At 42.6% G+C, this 16,172-nt stretch overlaps 2 protein-coding genes across 9 annotated transcripts in view; one reads left to right on the top strand and one right to left on the bottom strand.

The window, feature by feature from the left end:
* The window catches only part of LOC308468285 (inhibin beta E chain-like), a 134,726-nt gene extending 133,781 nt beyond the window's left edge, over positions 1 to 945 (bottom strand). Inside the window, exon 1 of the mRNA XM_080990393.1 lies at positions 611 to 945. The gene's annotated coding sequence lies outside the window, so the exon portion shown is untranslated. The remainder of the gene's footprint in view (positions 1 to 610) is intronic.
* The window catches only part of R3HDM2 (R3H domain containing 2), an 87,017-nt gene that overhangs the window by 46,134 nt on the left and 24,711 nt on the right, over positions 1 to 16,172 (top strand). For 4 of the 8 annotated variants that reach the window (XM_080989769.1, XM_080989770.1, XM_080989773.1 and 1 more), the window contains exons 11-14: positions 2,193 to 2,224; positions 2,332 to 2,385; positions 7,172 to 7,407; positions 14,271 to 14,431. In XM_080989769.1, the coding sequence (XP_080845895.1) occupies positions 2,193 to 2,224; positions 2,332 to 2,385; positions 7,172 to 7,407; positions 14,271 to 14,431 (483 nt within the window). The remainder of the gene's footprint in view (positions 1 to 2,192; positions 2,225 to 2,331; positions 2,386 to 7,171; positions 7,408 to 14,270; positions 14,432 to 16,172) is intronic. The other 4 variants (XM_080989771.1, XM_080989772.1, XM_080989775.1 and 1 more) reach the window with 1 other exon arrangement.

Here is a 16,172-nt window from a genome sequence, read left to right as displayed (position 1 = left end):
GTAGTTCTTTATTTTCTTAACATCTAATGGGAGAGTGCTCCACAGGGAGGGCGCCACTACCAAGAAGGCTCTCTGCCTGGTTCCCTGTAACTTCACTTTTCGCCATGAGGGAACCGCTAGAAGACCCCTGGAGTGACTGGGCTGCAGCTGTTTAGGGCTTTATAGGTCAGCACCAACACTTCAAATTGTGCTCAGAAACATACTGGGAGCCAGTGAAGATTCTTTAGGACCGGTGTTACATGGTCCAGGCGGCTGCTCCCAGTCGCCCGTCTATCTGCCACATTCTGTATTAGTTATAGTTTCTGAGTCACCTTCAAAGGTAAGAGCTTTGCAGTAGTCCAAGCGGGAGATAACCAGAGCATGCACCACTCTGGTGAGACAGTCTGTAGGCAAGTAGGGTCTCAGCTGCCGTACCAGATGGAGTTGGTCGACAGCTAACCTGGACACAATTGACCTGTGCCTCCATGGACAGCTGTGAATCCAAAATGACTCCCAGGCTGCACATCTGGTCCTTCAAGGACACAGTTACCCCATTCAGGACCAGGGAGTCCTCCACCTCTACCCACCCCCTGTCCCCCAAAACAGTACTTCTGCCTTGTCAAGATTCAACTTCAGTCTATTAGCCGCCATCCATCCTCCAACTGCCTCTAGACACTCACACAAGACATTCACTGCCTTCACTGGTTCTGATTTAAAAGAGAGGTAGAGTTGGGTATTATCTGCATACTGGTGAACACCCAGCCCAAACCCTTGATGATCTCTCCCAGAAGCTTCATATAGATCAGGGATGTCCATCCGGTCAACCGTGATTGACAGGTTGATCCCCAGGTGAAAGCCGGGTGGGGAGCATCCGGCTTCGCCCCCTCGCTCTGTCCTTCATTTGTGCACGATTGCAAAAATGGAAGACAGAGCTATAGCTGCATGTTTACTACCTGGTTAGGGATTTTTTTGCTCCCCCCCCCAAAAAATCGGCAGAACCATTGCATTCACTGCTAAAAAAAGCGGCTCAACAACTTTGCCCCCCCCCCCCATGGGTTCCCCCCCCCCGGGAGTAGATCGCAGTCTCTCGGGAGTTTGACGTCCCTGATATAGATGTTGAAAAGCATGAGGGAGAGGACGGAGCCCTGAAGCACCCCACAAGTGAGAGCCATGGGGTCTGAACACTCAACCCCAAAAACCATTTTCTATACACAGCCCAGGAGGAAGGGGTGGAACCACTGTTAACAGTGCCCCCACCCAGCTCCGAACTACTCTAGATGGTTCAGAAGGATACCGTGGTCAATAGTATCAAAAGCCACTGAGAGATTCAACTGTGGTGGAAATATCCACAAATGTCCACAAATAGAACTATTTTGGAAGGAAGTTTTTAAAGAGATACCTCAGATTACAGCTCAGACAATCCCATTAACTTCGTCTTTAGCCTTACTTAACTTACATACTTCAGATAAAAACCAATCAAGAAGTAAGGAATTAATTATACATTTATGAACAGTTGCTAGAACAGTAACAGACAGAACTTGGAAAACCTTGCAATTAATGAATATTGGCAAACAGCCAAAATGGAAATGTTGTTGCAAAAATTGAAGATGGCAAGGATATAGGGAAAAAAGGAGATAATTTTTACACTGTGTGGTATGATTCTATGATTTTATTAAATATTCAAATGAAACAACACATGGATGAGAAATACCTGCAACATATATTACAATATAGTGTAAGCTGGCACTACTCATTAGCTCACTCCTATTATTCTGTGTTTTCCAAACTGATTGGTTGAAGAATTAATTGAACTGATTTACTGTAATCACTGTAAAACAATATACGTAGTGACCCATTTTTTCAGCAATGTTATACTTTATGATTTACGTCTGTACAATTTTGTAACAGAAAAAGGTTAAAAAAAAAGAAATTTCTGATGAAGGACCTGATAGATCCAAAACATATTGGATTATAAATTATTGGATATAAAATAATTTATTCTACCCCTTTGCTTTTGCTTCCCCCCTTTGCATGGGGTTTCCCTCTTTTATTGCACTTAGTTGCAATTATAGGAATATTTTAGCAGGGGATCTTGAACTCCTTTCTTTTTGAGTGCCTAGATGCCCCTTGATTTCAGCTTGCCAGGACAAATATCTTATGAGAGCTGTTCTTTTTGTTTCCATTTCAAATTGTGTGGCTCTGTCTGCTGGTAGTCTGGCCAGAACGGATTCCTGAACGACAGCAGGTTAGTACAACTCATGCATGCATGCTTCCTTCCATCTTCAGGCTTTCTTAAGGGAGAGAGGATCTTGAAACTCCATAACAATGCTTTTCTTTGATGTTAACCAACAGACTCTCCAAAGAAGGCTTTTCTTCTAGCTCTCACAAAAGGCGGCAGATCTTTAGGTACCTCTGTGTGATTTCTTGCATACATTTGTCTTGCAGAGCAAATTTGCACCATGCATGGCTGCTTGTGGAGTCCTTCAAATTGTCTCATCTTTTGTAACATCACTTTGTGTCCAACCTCTCCCACACACATGCAAACACAAATAAAACTAAAACACTGGTGTATTCAAAAGATTGCTGGTGTGCAAGCGCATATACTTAAGAAGTAAGTTCCACTTATTTCATTGTAGCTCACTTTCAGGTAAGTGAGCTTAGAACTGCAGTTTTATGGAGGCTAGGCATGGGGACTGGATGCAAGAACTGGGAATATTTCAGTCTGGATCCAGCCATCCTCACCATGCATTGAACCTTTACGAGAATAGAGTCTTGCATAATCTAAACCACAGAGCCTAGGGCTTGCCCATCAGAAGGTTGGTGGTTCGAATCCCCACGACGGGTTGAGTTCCCGTTGCTCAGTCTCTGCTCCTGCCAACCTAGCAGTTCGAAAGTACGCCAAAAGTGCAAGTACTGGACTTAACGGTCAGGGGTCCTCTTTACCCCTTAAATAAAGACAGCAAGACATTCTATGTTAGCAGAGCATCTGAATGAGCAATCTTTTATTGGGGGGGGGGGCGGTAATCAGAGTTTTCCCTAAACTGCAGCTGCTTAGACAGAAAAGAGCTCAAGATCTACCTCTTGTTCTCTCCTAATGCTGCAAACTGATAAAAATGGCTTTTCAGTGGGGTAGATATTAAAAAGATGTGAAAGTTACTTAATTCTCCATTCATCCTTCTGTACAACAATATGTTATCAGGGGCTAGCTTAACATGAAAGTAATTTAAAATGCTCCTAGGTAAAGGAATGTCAGGGCACATTTCTTGATCAGTATCAACAGAGCTCCTACTTTTCTGGCCACAGAACAAGAGGCAATTCAATGCAATATTTTAAAAATCTTAATGATCCCTTGAGGTCGAACTATCCTTATGTAGCATCACTCAGACTGTGCCCCATGGATCAGACTTCCTACTTTGCTGCCCTTAACGTATGTGCAAATCTAACTAAAGCAAGAGCTCAGCACAGATGAGGGGTTCATGTACAGGCATAGCAGCTCCCCTTCAAGTGGAAGGATGCAGCTAAGAACATGCTCCAGGGGATGTTGCTCAGCAGACAGTTTAGTGTTGAAAATTTTAGAACTTCTCCCCTCTTCTTCATTTCCAGTTCTGGTCTACAGTGGCTTATATGCAATTGGCCATTGTAGGGACGGACATTTCTTCACCTCATACCTTTTCAGCCAACTGGAGTCCAACCTAGCCATTTTTACATCTAAGAAACAAAACCTCATACTCGCGTCATATGTTCTTCCTGATGCACTGTCGTGCCACTAAATTTCCAAATATCTTAAAACACTGTACCATACAATGGTTGGAGATGAAACCAGCTAGGCAGGTGTGTGTGTGTGTGTGACTCTGGACTTAAATTTTATCATTAATAAATTAATTCAGGACCTGGTCCATGATGTAAATATTGTTAAATTGATTGGAAACAGTGCCTAAATTGCTGTCATGTTCAACATATACATAAGTGGACAATTGCAAAAGAAATCCAACACAGTTACATTTTACTTCAAAAGAGGAAACTTTCCCAAAAGCAGGTGATTGGTAAAAAAGAAGTTGAGAGGAAAAGTAAAGAGTCAGATCTCTTTGGAATGCTTGAGAATTAATAATAATAATTTATTAATCATCATTATACCCCACCCCTCTGGCTGGGTTTCCCGAGCCGCTGTGGGTGGCTTACAACATATCTAAAAACATAATAAAATTGTTCAAAGCAGCAATAATAGAAATTCAGCTAGAATGTATATCCCAATTTAGGAAAAGTACCACTAGGGTCAGGAGGATTCTGGCTTGCTTAACAAGCAGCATCAAGGAAGAAGACTTTAGAAAATGAAAGTCTTGTCCAAATGAGGAGAACAAAACAAGAAAATAACTGAGAAATGCAAGCCGACAGTACAGAATGCAAAAAAAAAATCACTAAATGACAACAAATGCAATTAGAAGTGGGAACTTGGCCTGGGAGGTGGTTGGATCTTTGGACAACAAGGGAGTAAGAGAGTGCTAAAGTAACTGAATGAATTCTTGCACCTGTCTTCACAGTGGAAGATGTAGGACAGGTCTCTGTGCCTGAATTAACTTTCTATCAAACTCATTATAGGAATCATGTTAAGTGTGCAAATAAACTACCTGTTAACTTGTTCATTCAACATTTCCTGATCTGACTGAGCCCTTCCTGCCCAAGTACTCAATACAGCACTGGGCAAAACTGTGTGTATGTGTCTAGAGGAGTGTCACAGTAGTTAACCACGATTCCATCTGTGCTGGCAGGAAGCCAGTCAAGCTGGGAGACAGATGCAGGCTGGTGTACCTGATATTCATTTACATTAGATTTTTTAGCTGCCCTTTACCATAAGGTACCAGGTGTGTAACAGTAATATTACAATTACAAAACATATTACAATTATAAAACTATCACAACCACAAAACAAGAAAAGTTTAAAAATAGTTCCATTCCATACAGTTCTTTTTTTCTAGAAAAATAGGTGCCGCTACTCACCATGAAGTTTTTCCTGTAAGTGCTACACTTTTTAGCAACAACGGGGGGGGGGGCAGTACTGCGTACCCTTGAGTACCCCCTGAGGAAAAAAGCACTGTTTCCATATATAAAAACCATTACCAACATTTAAAACTATTCCACATGTTAAAAGAATTAAAATAGTTCTCATACAGATGCAGACTGATACTTAGCCAAAAATAGAGAATAGGGATGCTGCTGGTGTATCATCCATCCTGCTGCCCAGTAGCCTCCCTGAACTGGCAGATGCAGATTCTGGTGTGGTTTTGTAGAACCCTAGTATGCTGGTCATGAAGGACTTCAGTGTCCATATGGAAGCTGTCCTGTTGGAAATCAGTTTAGGACTTCATGGCTGCCATGACAATCAGAGGGTTGTCTCAAGTCATCAATAGTCCAACACAGAACGTGGGCCATATATTTAGTCTGATTGTTGTTGTTGTTTTGGTTATGGAATGGGTTGGGAGTGATTCCGTGGTGATCAGAGGTTGTCTTATCACCTTCTTATGGATAGATCACTCCCTTGTGAAGTTTAAGCGGCTGGTTTTCTGCAGGGGTGGGAGAGATTTGAGTATGGTCTGCCCCTGGAGACCTATAGAATATGAAATATTCTTGAATGGTCCGGGGAATTTTCCAGCTGGCATTGCTGCTGCTGTTGTTGAGGCCCTTGCTCTGCTTGCGGCATGGTGAGATGTAGAGAGCCATCAACATGATTGTGTCCTCTTTAGGTCCATGGGAGCTGGAAAGCCCCTTGATTTTCTGTGGAGCTCTGGGCTATGAAAAGGACTGGTAGATGGCTAGAACGGAGGTGGTGCAAAACTAGGGACAAATAGGGCCAAGTTAGAGCACATGATTGTGCCTGGAGGAGAGCTCAACACTCCAAACCTGAGAGCACTGTGCTGGCTCCTGGTGAGCTTCTGGGATCAATTTAACATGTTGGTGTTCATATACAAAGCACAAAATTACTAGGGAGCCAACGCTTGAAGAATCACCTCCCTCCATATGTCCCTGCCTCAACACACAGTTTAAAATTAGAGAGAGAGGGGGCCCTCTTCACATCACTACTGTTGTGGCTGGCAAAGACAGGGCTTTCTCCATGGCAGCACCTCGTCTCTGGGACTCCCTCCTGGGGAGATTAGGCAGTCCCCTTTCCTGGCCATGTTCAGGCAGAATTTAAAGGCATTTTTATTTGTGCAGTCCTTTGGAAGGGAGTACGGACATCCAAATACCATAGATGTTCAAATATTTGTTTGTTTAATGTTGTTAGCTGCCCATGCCATCTTTTCAGGAAAGAAGGGAGGGATATAAATTTAGTCACAGAATAAACAAATATAGCCTCAAAGCCAAATACATCATTTATTTTCGAAGTGCTTAGCATGGGGGTCCTTTTGGTTGAGCTCTATTCTCAGAGGACTAGACATCTCTGACCACAGGCATCCCTTTCTGCTCTTTTTACATATACCGCTCTGTAACTCTGCAATGAAGTAGCTTCCTTCTCTATTATCTATCCTGTTCTTCTGAAATGTTCTATAATTTCCTTTATCTTCTCATGCCAGACAGACAGCCATTGATGTTTTCTTCTTTCTACTGGATTCACAGTGGCTTCTATTTTCTCCTTGTCTCATAATGAGAGACAGGTCCCATGTTTTGTTTTGAGGCATTTTTGAAAATGATGTGTGCCAGGAGCAGGATAGGTGTGCTACATTGGAGAACTTCCAAATAAATGTATCTCGGAAGGGAAGATCCCACATTTGCTGGGGCCTTAGGCTGCTTGCTTAATGGTTAATCTGGTCCAGGCCTGCTGTTTGAGAGATGCAGTTCATCTGCTGTCTGATCAGAAAGAGATACCAAGACCATTCAGATTCTTTTCCCTGCCTGATCTGTATCTTAGGAGGTCAATGTGCCTTTTAGATCTCTGTTTCTGGGTAGGCCTTGAGCAGCTACGATACAGACCATTCTACACATATGGCAGCCCACATTGCCAGGAGCTGCCTGTAAAACTCACCAGCCTCCATGCTAATTCATGTGATGGGTGGTATTCGCTGAGCTGGTCCTTCTCAGTGTAGCTACTTGTGCTTGTCTTGTCTGTACTTCTAACACAAACAACACATGCCTTGAATGTCCAGACATGCTGTACCTTTCTAGCTCTCAGTGGCGTTAACCGCTGTCATCTCTGCTGCAGGGGTAACCGGGATGGGCTCAGCCGTGCCTCGGGCAGCCGCCAGAGCAGCACCGAGAGCGATCTGAAGTCACTTGAGCCCAGGCCTTGGAGCAGCACAGACTCAGATGGCTCTACCCGCAATCTACGTCCTCCTGTCACCAAAGCTAGCAGCTTTAGCGGCATTTCCATTTTGACACGAGGAGACAGCATCGGCGGCATCGGCAAAGGAAGCAGTGCCAGCAGGACTATCAGGCCAGGTATCACTTCCCTCTTTACTGCCCCCATTCCGTTAGAATGAGAGAAAACCTTGTGGCTTGTGGTGAGTCCATTTTGGGCAATCCAGGATTAAAACTAGTTGTCGCCCAATAAAGAACTGGAGGTTGCTTTCTTGTTGTCACTGGAGAGATGGACAAGGGCCTTCAGCTCATTCTTTGCTGCACCTGTGCTACTCTGCAACTATATAGACAGAAGACCTGAAAAACATCCTGCGAGAGAGGAGGATAGAGCTCAGTGAGGTATGTGGTCAGCTTGGAGTGGGGTAGCAAATGTGCTAGCAGTGAAAACTGGGGAGGAAACGAGAGGAAACAGATTGGTAGCGAAGATTGTCCCATTCCAGAAATAAACCCAGATGACTCTGCAGATTTCTAAGCCCTGGGTGCATGCTAATCCTACCTAGTGAGTTCAGTCATCTTCATGTCATTGGGCTCAGTGACAAAACCATTGATTTCAACCAGGTTAGAATTACACCTGGATTTGACAACAAATTGCTTGTGATCCATGTATGATTGTTTCATGATTCTCCCTTCTAGCCACCATCCCAGGGATTGACCATAAATTAACTTTTGAGTCTGTCAGCAATATATACAGGAGGAAAAACTAATGCCACATGCTGACAGACTCAAAAGTTAATTTATGGTTTTAATGTTGTATGCTTTTGTTTTGTAAGCTGCTTTGTGGCTTTGGTGAAAAGCAATATGTAAAAAGATCCTATAGGCAAAGTTGCAAAGGCAAGGTCAAGGAAGTGCAATTCTAGTTTTAGTTCTCATGTTTCCTAACTTGATTGTTCCTCTGCATAATGATGCATTTTTTATTTAACTAACTGCAGAAATGAGTCTCCTTTTTATGAAGGCAACCAAAACACTTTGGAGTTTAATTAAATGATAATTGCACCTTATTGACCCTGCCTCTTGCGTTCTTTCCTATTTTCAGAACTTAAGAAGACTGAGAAATGTAATAATTTTGATATGGGCCAGAATGATAAAAACTCAAAGCTTCAAGACCATTTGCTTTCCCCTTCCATCCATTCATCACCATCCCATCTAAGTTTGTTGCTAGTAGTAATTTCCTCATAGTTCCCCACATGTGCTTTTAAAATTTCATTTTATTGATTTCTATGCTGCATTCTCTCTTAACCAAAGTGACAGTCAAAGCAGCAGTTTTCTTTCTCTAAAGAGTTGGCACTGCTGTTGCGGCCTCTATCCCTCTTCACCCTGAGTTCTTGAATTGCCCATAAACCATTCTGTTTTATATACTGGCTGCAAAGCCAATCTGCAAAAATAAGAAAGAGGAAAAGCCCTTTGATTTTAATGGAGTGTAGAATGAATGTGCACCCCAACAGCAGTCAGCAGGATGCCACAGGGAGGGCAGCATTGTTTGCCTGGCTTTCCATTGCTGAACATTGCTGCCCCTTACCAAAAGGTGAAGGATCAATGTGCTGGGAGCTTAGTGTGGTGCAAGTGTGGCATCAGAGCCAATCTGATGCTCCTATCACTGTCCGCTCCTTGCCCCCTCCCTCTCTCAGTAAACAGCAGCGATGCTCTGTGATGCCCCACCAATTGCTGTTGTACACCCTCGGCTTGATCTTGTCTAGGATGCCTAGGTCACCTCTGTAAATGGACACTTACTACCAAGGAGCCTTCTGTTGCCTTTGAGATTTGGGAGGTCTGGTACTCCCGTTCAAGGCTTGATGGCACTGCAACCAGTTTGTTTTAGGGAAAGCACTTCTGTGCAGGGTGAGGCGGGACACCTACAAGTCAGATTAGGTTATCACTGTGGCAAGTATATCTCTCCTTTGCCATTCATCAGCATTGGGATGCTGTAACTAATGGATTTTCAAATTCTGTACACTCAGTGAGACAGATGCACACATGCAGATGAGTGGCAGAATTTTTCCTCGCAGTGATGCTTTTCTACATAGAACAGTTCTCCCATTTGAAAACAGGTCGCGGTGTAGACTCCTTTTTTACACAGCTGCTTTGTATGTGACAGTCACAGGGTGTGTGTGTGTGTGCGCAGAAAGGCAGTAGCTTTAGAGAGTACTATTGTAGTACCTCTCAAGTGATGACATCGAGCCATGCTACAAGTCTCCTCAGTGCTGATGAGTGCTAAGTGGACACGTTGTTAGAATCATAGAATCATAGAGTTGGAAGAGACCACAAGGGCCATCGAGTCCAACCCCCTGCCAAATGTTGTTGTTATCATTTACTGTATTTATACACTGTCCTATACCCAGAGGTCTCAGGGTGGTTCACAGAACAAAATCAAAATATAAACCACAAAGTATATAATCAAAATAAAAACAACAACCCAATAACCCCTTCCCACATTTTAAAAGGGCAACGTGTTTTGGATGAGTCTGTCAAGGAGCTATGCCTTCCATAAGCAACTCATGTGAATAGTCCTGGTTCTTTTTCCATCAGTGGCAGTTGCATTCAACAAGAAAGATGGCCAAGGCTGTATTAGTAACTGTGGCCCTGCATAATTCTCCTGGATTGGTGAGGAATTCAATCTGCACCCTCAATTCTGAGGTTCTCCTGTTCTTTTAGTTAGTGCACAATTCAATAATAACTATAGATTGTTCCCATCTTGAGGCAGCTCAGAGGCCAATAAATCAAGAGAAATACACAAGTTATGTGGGCCTTGGAAAAGAAAATTATTGATGAAATGAGCTGTTAGTCCCTTAATACTATAAATTGGGTGGGGGGAAAGTGATTTTGAAACTAGCATTTCCACACCATCATAATGGGGAAAACTAAGCAAGGGGAGATGGAGTGTACCTACTGAAAATGAAAGAGTAAGATTTACCATTTATATTGAAGACTGGAGTTTTGATGGATAGTGGTCAGGATGAGGCAATACAAGAACAAGTAGGTTTCCATCAACAGTTTCCACCAGCTTTGCATGCAGAAAGTCCCAGGTTCAATCCCCAACAAGTCAGAGTAGACCCAGGATAGATTCCTGTCTGAAGCCCTGGAGAGCTATTTCCTCTCATTACAGATAAAGCAGAGCTAGCTGAATCAATGATATAAACTGGTTTCACTCTTCCTAGTGACTAACAACTGGGTTTTCTGGAAAATTGAGTTTCATGATATTTCTGTCTTGAAAAAATGCAACAAAATGGTGAGAGTTGCCTTTCCAAAATGTTGTATTTCCCTTCTAAGTTTTTATGTCATTCATGAAACATATTAGCTGATTGAAGGCTTGACAGACATGGCTAAACATAGCACTCTTGAATTCTCTTTTTTATATATAATTTTATTTATAATTTTCATTTATTTACATTTCAACAATAGTTCAACAATAATTCTAACATTTCAAACTTCAACTTCCTTCCTCCTCTTTCTGTGGTTCCTTATATTTATTTTCATCATTCCCTGCATATTCCAAATTATCTTGACTTATTCTTTTATTCATCTCTTCTCATATATGTTTTTGAAGCTTCAAGTTACAATAATAATCCTGCCAGTGTTTTAATCTGTTTATAGTTTGTTTGTAAATAATCAATAAACCATTTCCATTCCCTTATAAAAAGTTTGTTGTCCTGATTTCTTATTCTTCTGGTAAGTTCTGCAATTTCTGCATAATCCATTCTGTAGCCATTCTTCTCTCGTCAAGACTACTACTGCTTTCCATTTGAGGGCAAATAACATTCCTGCAGCTGTAGCTGCATACATAAATTTCAGTACTGTTTAGGTAGTTTTGATCCTATAATTCCCAAGAGAAAATGCCACAAAATGGTGAGAGTTGCCTGTCCAAAGTTTTTGTGTCTTTCATGAAAAATATCAGCTGATTTAAGGCTTGACAGGAGTGGCTAAACATAGCACTATTGAATTCTCATTCATGCCCAGATCTGAATGTACCATCAGTTGAACTGTGTTGTATTGAACTTCCTGTATTGCACCACTGACATTATCCAAGTGTTGTTGTTTTTTTGTTTGGTGGAATGTATTCCCTCCCAAACTCTTCAAAATTACTTGGTTCTACTTTTGTTTTCCCACCATTCCATATAACATGTGAGTACTTTAATCCACCCCACCCCATTCCCTCAGAATTCTGTGCTGGGAGGATAATTTCCTAAGTTAATTTGTTAAGTTGTCAAGATCTGAGTTTCCAAATAACTTTAATTTTGTGTGTGAGTTTTGTCCAGGGAATAAAAAGAGGGAAGGTTATGGAGGGGGCCCTGAGCATTTTCCATTACAGCTTCCCTTCCCCCTGCCCCACTTCTCCAGCAACTGTAAATGTTGCTCCATCTCTCTGACTTCTGAGATGTCATCAGATAATACGGATTATTATTTTTTATTAGCTGTATAATCCAATGACTAAAGGAGAGAGAGAAAGCAGGCAGAAATTCTTAGGATGCTGAATTGATCACCAGCTACCAACCTTTGCGCTCAGGTGACAACCTTGCAGTTAGCCAAAAAATACAGCTCTCTGCTTATACATCTTAATTATATGAAAAACATATTGTTCTATTTTCCCAGTCAAGTCGGCATGGAAGGAATTGCAGTCTCCAGGCTCCCTTCTGTTACTCCGCAGCATCACCAAGTCATCTTCCTCTGCACAGAGGGTGGATGATGGCTTTACAGATGTACTAATTATTCTTCTTTGGCTCAGAAATTGGAATAATATCAATAAAGGGGTGGGTGTGGAACACAGCAGCGTTGTGTCTCCTCTCTCGCTGTTGGGAATGATTCATATCCAACCATCCATGTACTCACCCTGTTTACAAGTATCTTCCAGTTGAACTTCAGGGACAGGCACTGAAATGCCCGTATTTATTTCTCCTGCCTCTATCCATTGTTGCCTGCTCACGGTCACAATTCTTGCCCCTCCTTTGCTATGACAGTGTATTTTGGTATAAGTGAAACTGGACAAAGATCTGGTTATTCAGGGGTATTGTTTAGGTGGTTTTGTTGGTTTTTGTTGTTGCTGTTATTGATAGGATTTTTTTGTATGTTTATATCTTATGATTTATGTGGAATTTGTTTAAGTTTTCTTGTGTACTTTTTGATGCGTTTTATTTATTGCTTATGACTACTTTTGTAATTTTGTAATCTTGTAAGCTGCCTTGAGCATGGCTTCAACTACAGAAAGGCAGCGTACAAATAAAATGATGATGGTGATGATGATGATTACAAAGGATATCTCTTGAGGTCAAAGTGCTGGCCTTGGGAGAGAAGCAGGCAGGGAGGGGTCAAGTCACATCTGAATAGTGCCATTTTCAGGTCACTTCATTTTTATTTTATTGTTTCTTGTCATTACTCTTGTCTCTCATTTGTTCCAATGCACTTTCCCTCCCCTGCACACCTGCAGTACATATTTACAAAGAGCAGGAGCAGATGAATAAAACATGCACTATGTTTCCGTAAAATTGCTCATAAGTAAGAGCATTGGTTTGTCTTTCTTGGTGGTAAATCCAAATAGAGGAGAGAAAATATGATAGCCATTTTCAAGTATCTAAAGGGCTGTCACATGGAAGGTGGAGCAAGCTTGTTTTCTCCTGCTCCAGAAGGTAGGACTCAGACAAATGGCTTCAAGTTATAAGAAAGGAGATTCTGACTAACCATCAGGAAGAATTTCCTGACAGTAAGAGCTGTTTGAAAAAGGAACAGTCTCCCTCGGGAGGTTGTTGGATGGCCACCTGCCAGGGATGCTTTAGTTGAGATTCCTGCATTGCAGGGGGCTGGACTCTCGAGGTCCCTTCCAACTCTACTTTTGTGATTCTACTTGGGATGTATATGGGAAGGCTAAGGCTGCTTCAGACATAATGGTTTTAGAATATCTCTATTGTACAAAACAATGTACATGTGAAAAAATAATGTACAGAATACGGAACAGACACGTATTGAGCATACATGCCACAATGATTCCCCAGCTAGCCCTGATGCCCTGCAATTTGTATCCATGTAGGAAAACATGGATACATTTCCCCAATCTATTATGTGAATTAGCTTCTAGCTATATAACAACTTCCTGAGACAAAACCCAGAAGTGAGGTCTTTATTGAGGACCTGAACCAGATGGCAGTTGCATCAACTGTTCTTGGCATTCTCCAGGAGCTAAAGTGTGTAAAGATGGACACTTAATGCAGCTACCAAGTTTGCCACAAAGCAGAGCAATTAACCAGAGTTCTTTATACTTCTAGTTTCCTTTTGTGCCACAAATATTCTTCAGGGGGGTGGTCCAAAGGGCAATGTATTGGGACCTAGGAGAGATTAGTTCATTCAGTTATTTTCATGGCTGAGTCTGTAAAAAGATGACCAGAACCCTTTGTATCCACCTGGAAGATGGAACTAACAAGTAAATCCTTTACCTCACAGAGGGTCTGTGGGAGTAAACACCAGCTAATGCCCGAAATTGCTCAGATGCAGCTGTGATGATTGTCCAGCTGCTACAGAGAAGGCGGATATATTTTGAAAGTCTTCCTGTAAGTGCAGGGAAGTTCAGGCTCCATTTGCCTAGCATATTAACTTATGAAAATCTGGTTACCTTGGAATTTTATATGCATTTATTCATAACAGAAATGCACAGAGCAGCTCACAAGAACAGCAGAACCCAGACATCAGTGCACCAAAGTGAAATAGGCTAAGAGAAGTAGGGTGTTGTGCACCAAGGCTTCAACTGAGCCATGGCTCTGTACTGAATCTGTTGTAGAAATGCCTAGCCAGGCCAATGACAAAGGTGCCCCTGACCATGTGCGGAGTCATTTTTGTATACATCAAGGATTTTCTGTCCTTACGGTGTTTCTTCTAGCCAGGCTTGAACCCTCACACCTCTCCTTTCAGAAGTAATGCACATTTTTTGTTAACATCTGTTGTGTGCATTTTGTTTCCTTGTGAAGGTCTGTCACTAAGTACCCCAGAAGCCTGCAGCCAAGTCTCCTCTGCTCAGCCTGGCCAAGGACTCTTGCCATGCGCTGCTCAGCAACAACAGCAGCAACAGCAACCACTTCCACCCACACCCCAGCAACAGCCGTCGATGAGTAATCACATCATATCACAGGTGAGTCACTGTTCAATGTCACCAGGTTCTAGGGAATGTTTTCTTGTGGTTCCGTAGCCAGGAAGCAGAAACAGAAGAATGTGCCTGAGCATTCTTACTGCTGCTAGAAAAGGGTTGTTGTTGTTTTAATTATCTACACAAACTGTTCTTCTTTATCTCTCCCTTCCCATCCAGTCCCATCAAACTGATTCTGTCATGATAGCAAAACCTGGCTTCCCACAACATGCAGTTTGGGGCAACATTGCTTCAGTAGGCCTAAATCAGGAACGGGGAAACTGTAGCCCTTGATATATATGTTGGACTGCAGCTCCAACCATATCTGACAACTGGTCCTGCTGGCTGGGGCTGATCAGACTTGGAGAACCACCTGCTCCCCACCACTGGCATAGGTCCTAATGTGGCATTGCAGGGATGCAGTAGCATCAACTGCAAAAAGGGTGACTGTAAGGCAGAACTGCTTAGATTCTGCACTTGCAAAGAAAAAAAGACCCTGAATTCTGCTCTAAGAACAGTGAAATAGACGTGTTAAGTTGTGGGTGAACATATCAGACGACCCAGCGATTCTTCAAACAGCTCTTGTTTATTCAGAGGCCAGAACAGAACTGAACTGAAGGGTTCAGTCAGCCTGCTTATGTAGAGCTGCAGTACACATAATTGTAGCAACTTTCTAAAACTATCCAATCACTGAATCCAATCACTTTTGATCCCTTATTTGCATAACTATCTACAGCACGGGTGTCAAACACAAGGCTCGCGGGCCGAATCCGGCCCGCCAAACCTCATCATGTGGCCCGTGTAGCCACCGGCGGCCGCCAGCCTTCACCTTTTATTCTCACTTTTTTTTTTTTAACATGAGAAAGCCGCCTCTTCAGCGCATGCGCGGCAGCCTACAAGCCAGAGAACGTCTGCCCTCTAGCGGCGCCAGCCATTCTACAAAGGAAACCTCCACTTTACATGTCCTATACATAGTCCTACAGATACAACCGGCCCTTTGAGGGTGACCAAACTGCTGATGCGGCCCCCAATGAATTTGAGTTTGACACCCCTGATCTACAGTATCCCCCTGCTGGCCCAGGGTGAGAACTTCAGTACATAACAAGATGAATAATTCAAGCTGGTTCTGCTAGCAATGATGAAGGGAAAGGGAGGGATAATGAATCCTTGCTGTCCTCCACCCCGTGCACTAGAATTCACTCTGGTTTCCTGGATCTCACCAGCCATTGCCCATATTTATGTGTAATTTTGCAATCACTGCAAATTCCTCATTCCAAGGAAAGTTAGTCTTTTTCAGAATGCTTGAATACTTTAAAAAAAAAGAAGAAGAATACCAGACACAATGTGTGGAATAGAATTATATCATTAGGACACATTCCTAATTAGAAATTAGGAATTTCTTAAACCGTTATGTGTGTGCATGCGCACACACATGCCTAGGTGTGAAGGTTACATCGTACAGCAGGGGCAAGCTCTGTCCTGACCTCTTGGATTGGGCTGACATTGTTGGCCTCTTCCTGCTGTAAAAAGGGGCGAGGTGATCAGTGAGAATCAGCTCAGGGCGTCTTTGGCTTGAAGGGATCTAATCAGCCATATTTATTTGGGCTACAATGTTTCTTAGCTTCAAAACAAAGCCTAAATTATAGTTTGAACTTGCCTTGGAATCCTGGCTTGTTCCAAAGCTGGTTACCATAGTTTCCCAGTTCAGATGAGGCAGGACACTGGTTAAGTGAAGACATCCGTATTG

This window comes from Podarcis pityusensis (assembly GCF_964106645.2).
Source record: "Podarcis pityusensis genome assembly, chromosome: 2".
NCBI classification, from domain to species: Eukaryota; Metazoa; Chordata; class Lepidosauria; order Squamata; family Lacertidae; genus Podarcis; species Podarcis pityusensis.
This window is presented reverse-complemented; position numbering and strand designations above follow the sequence as displayed.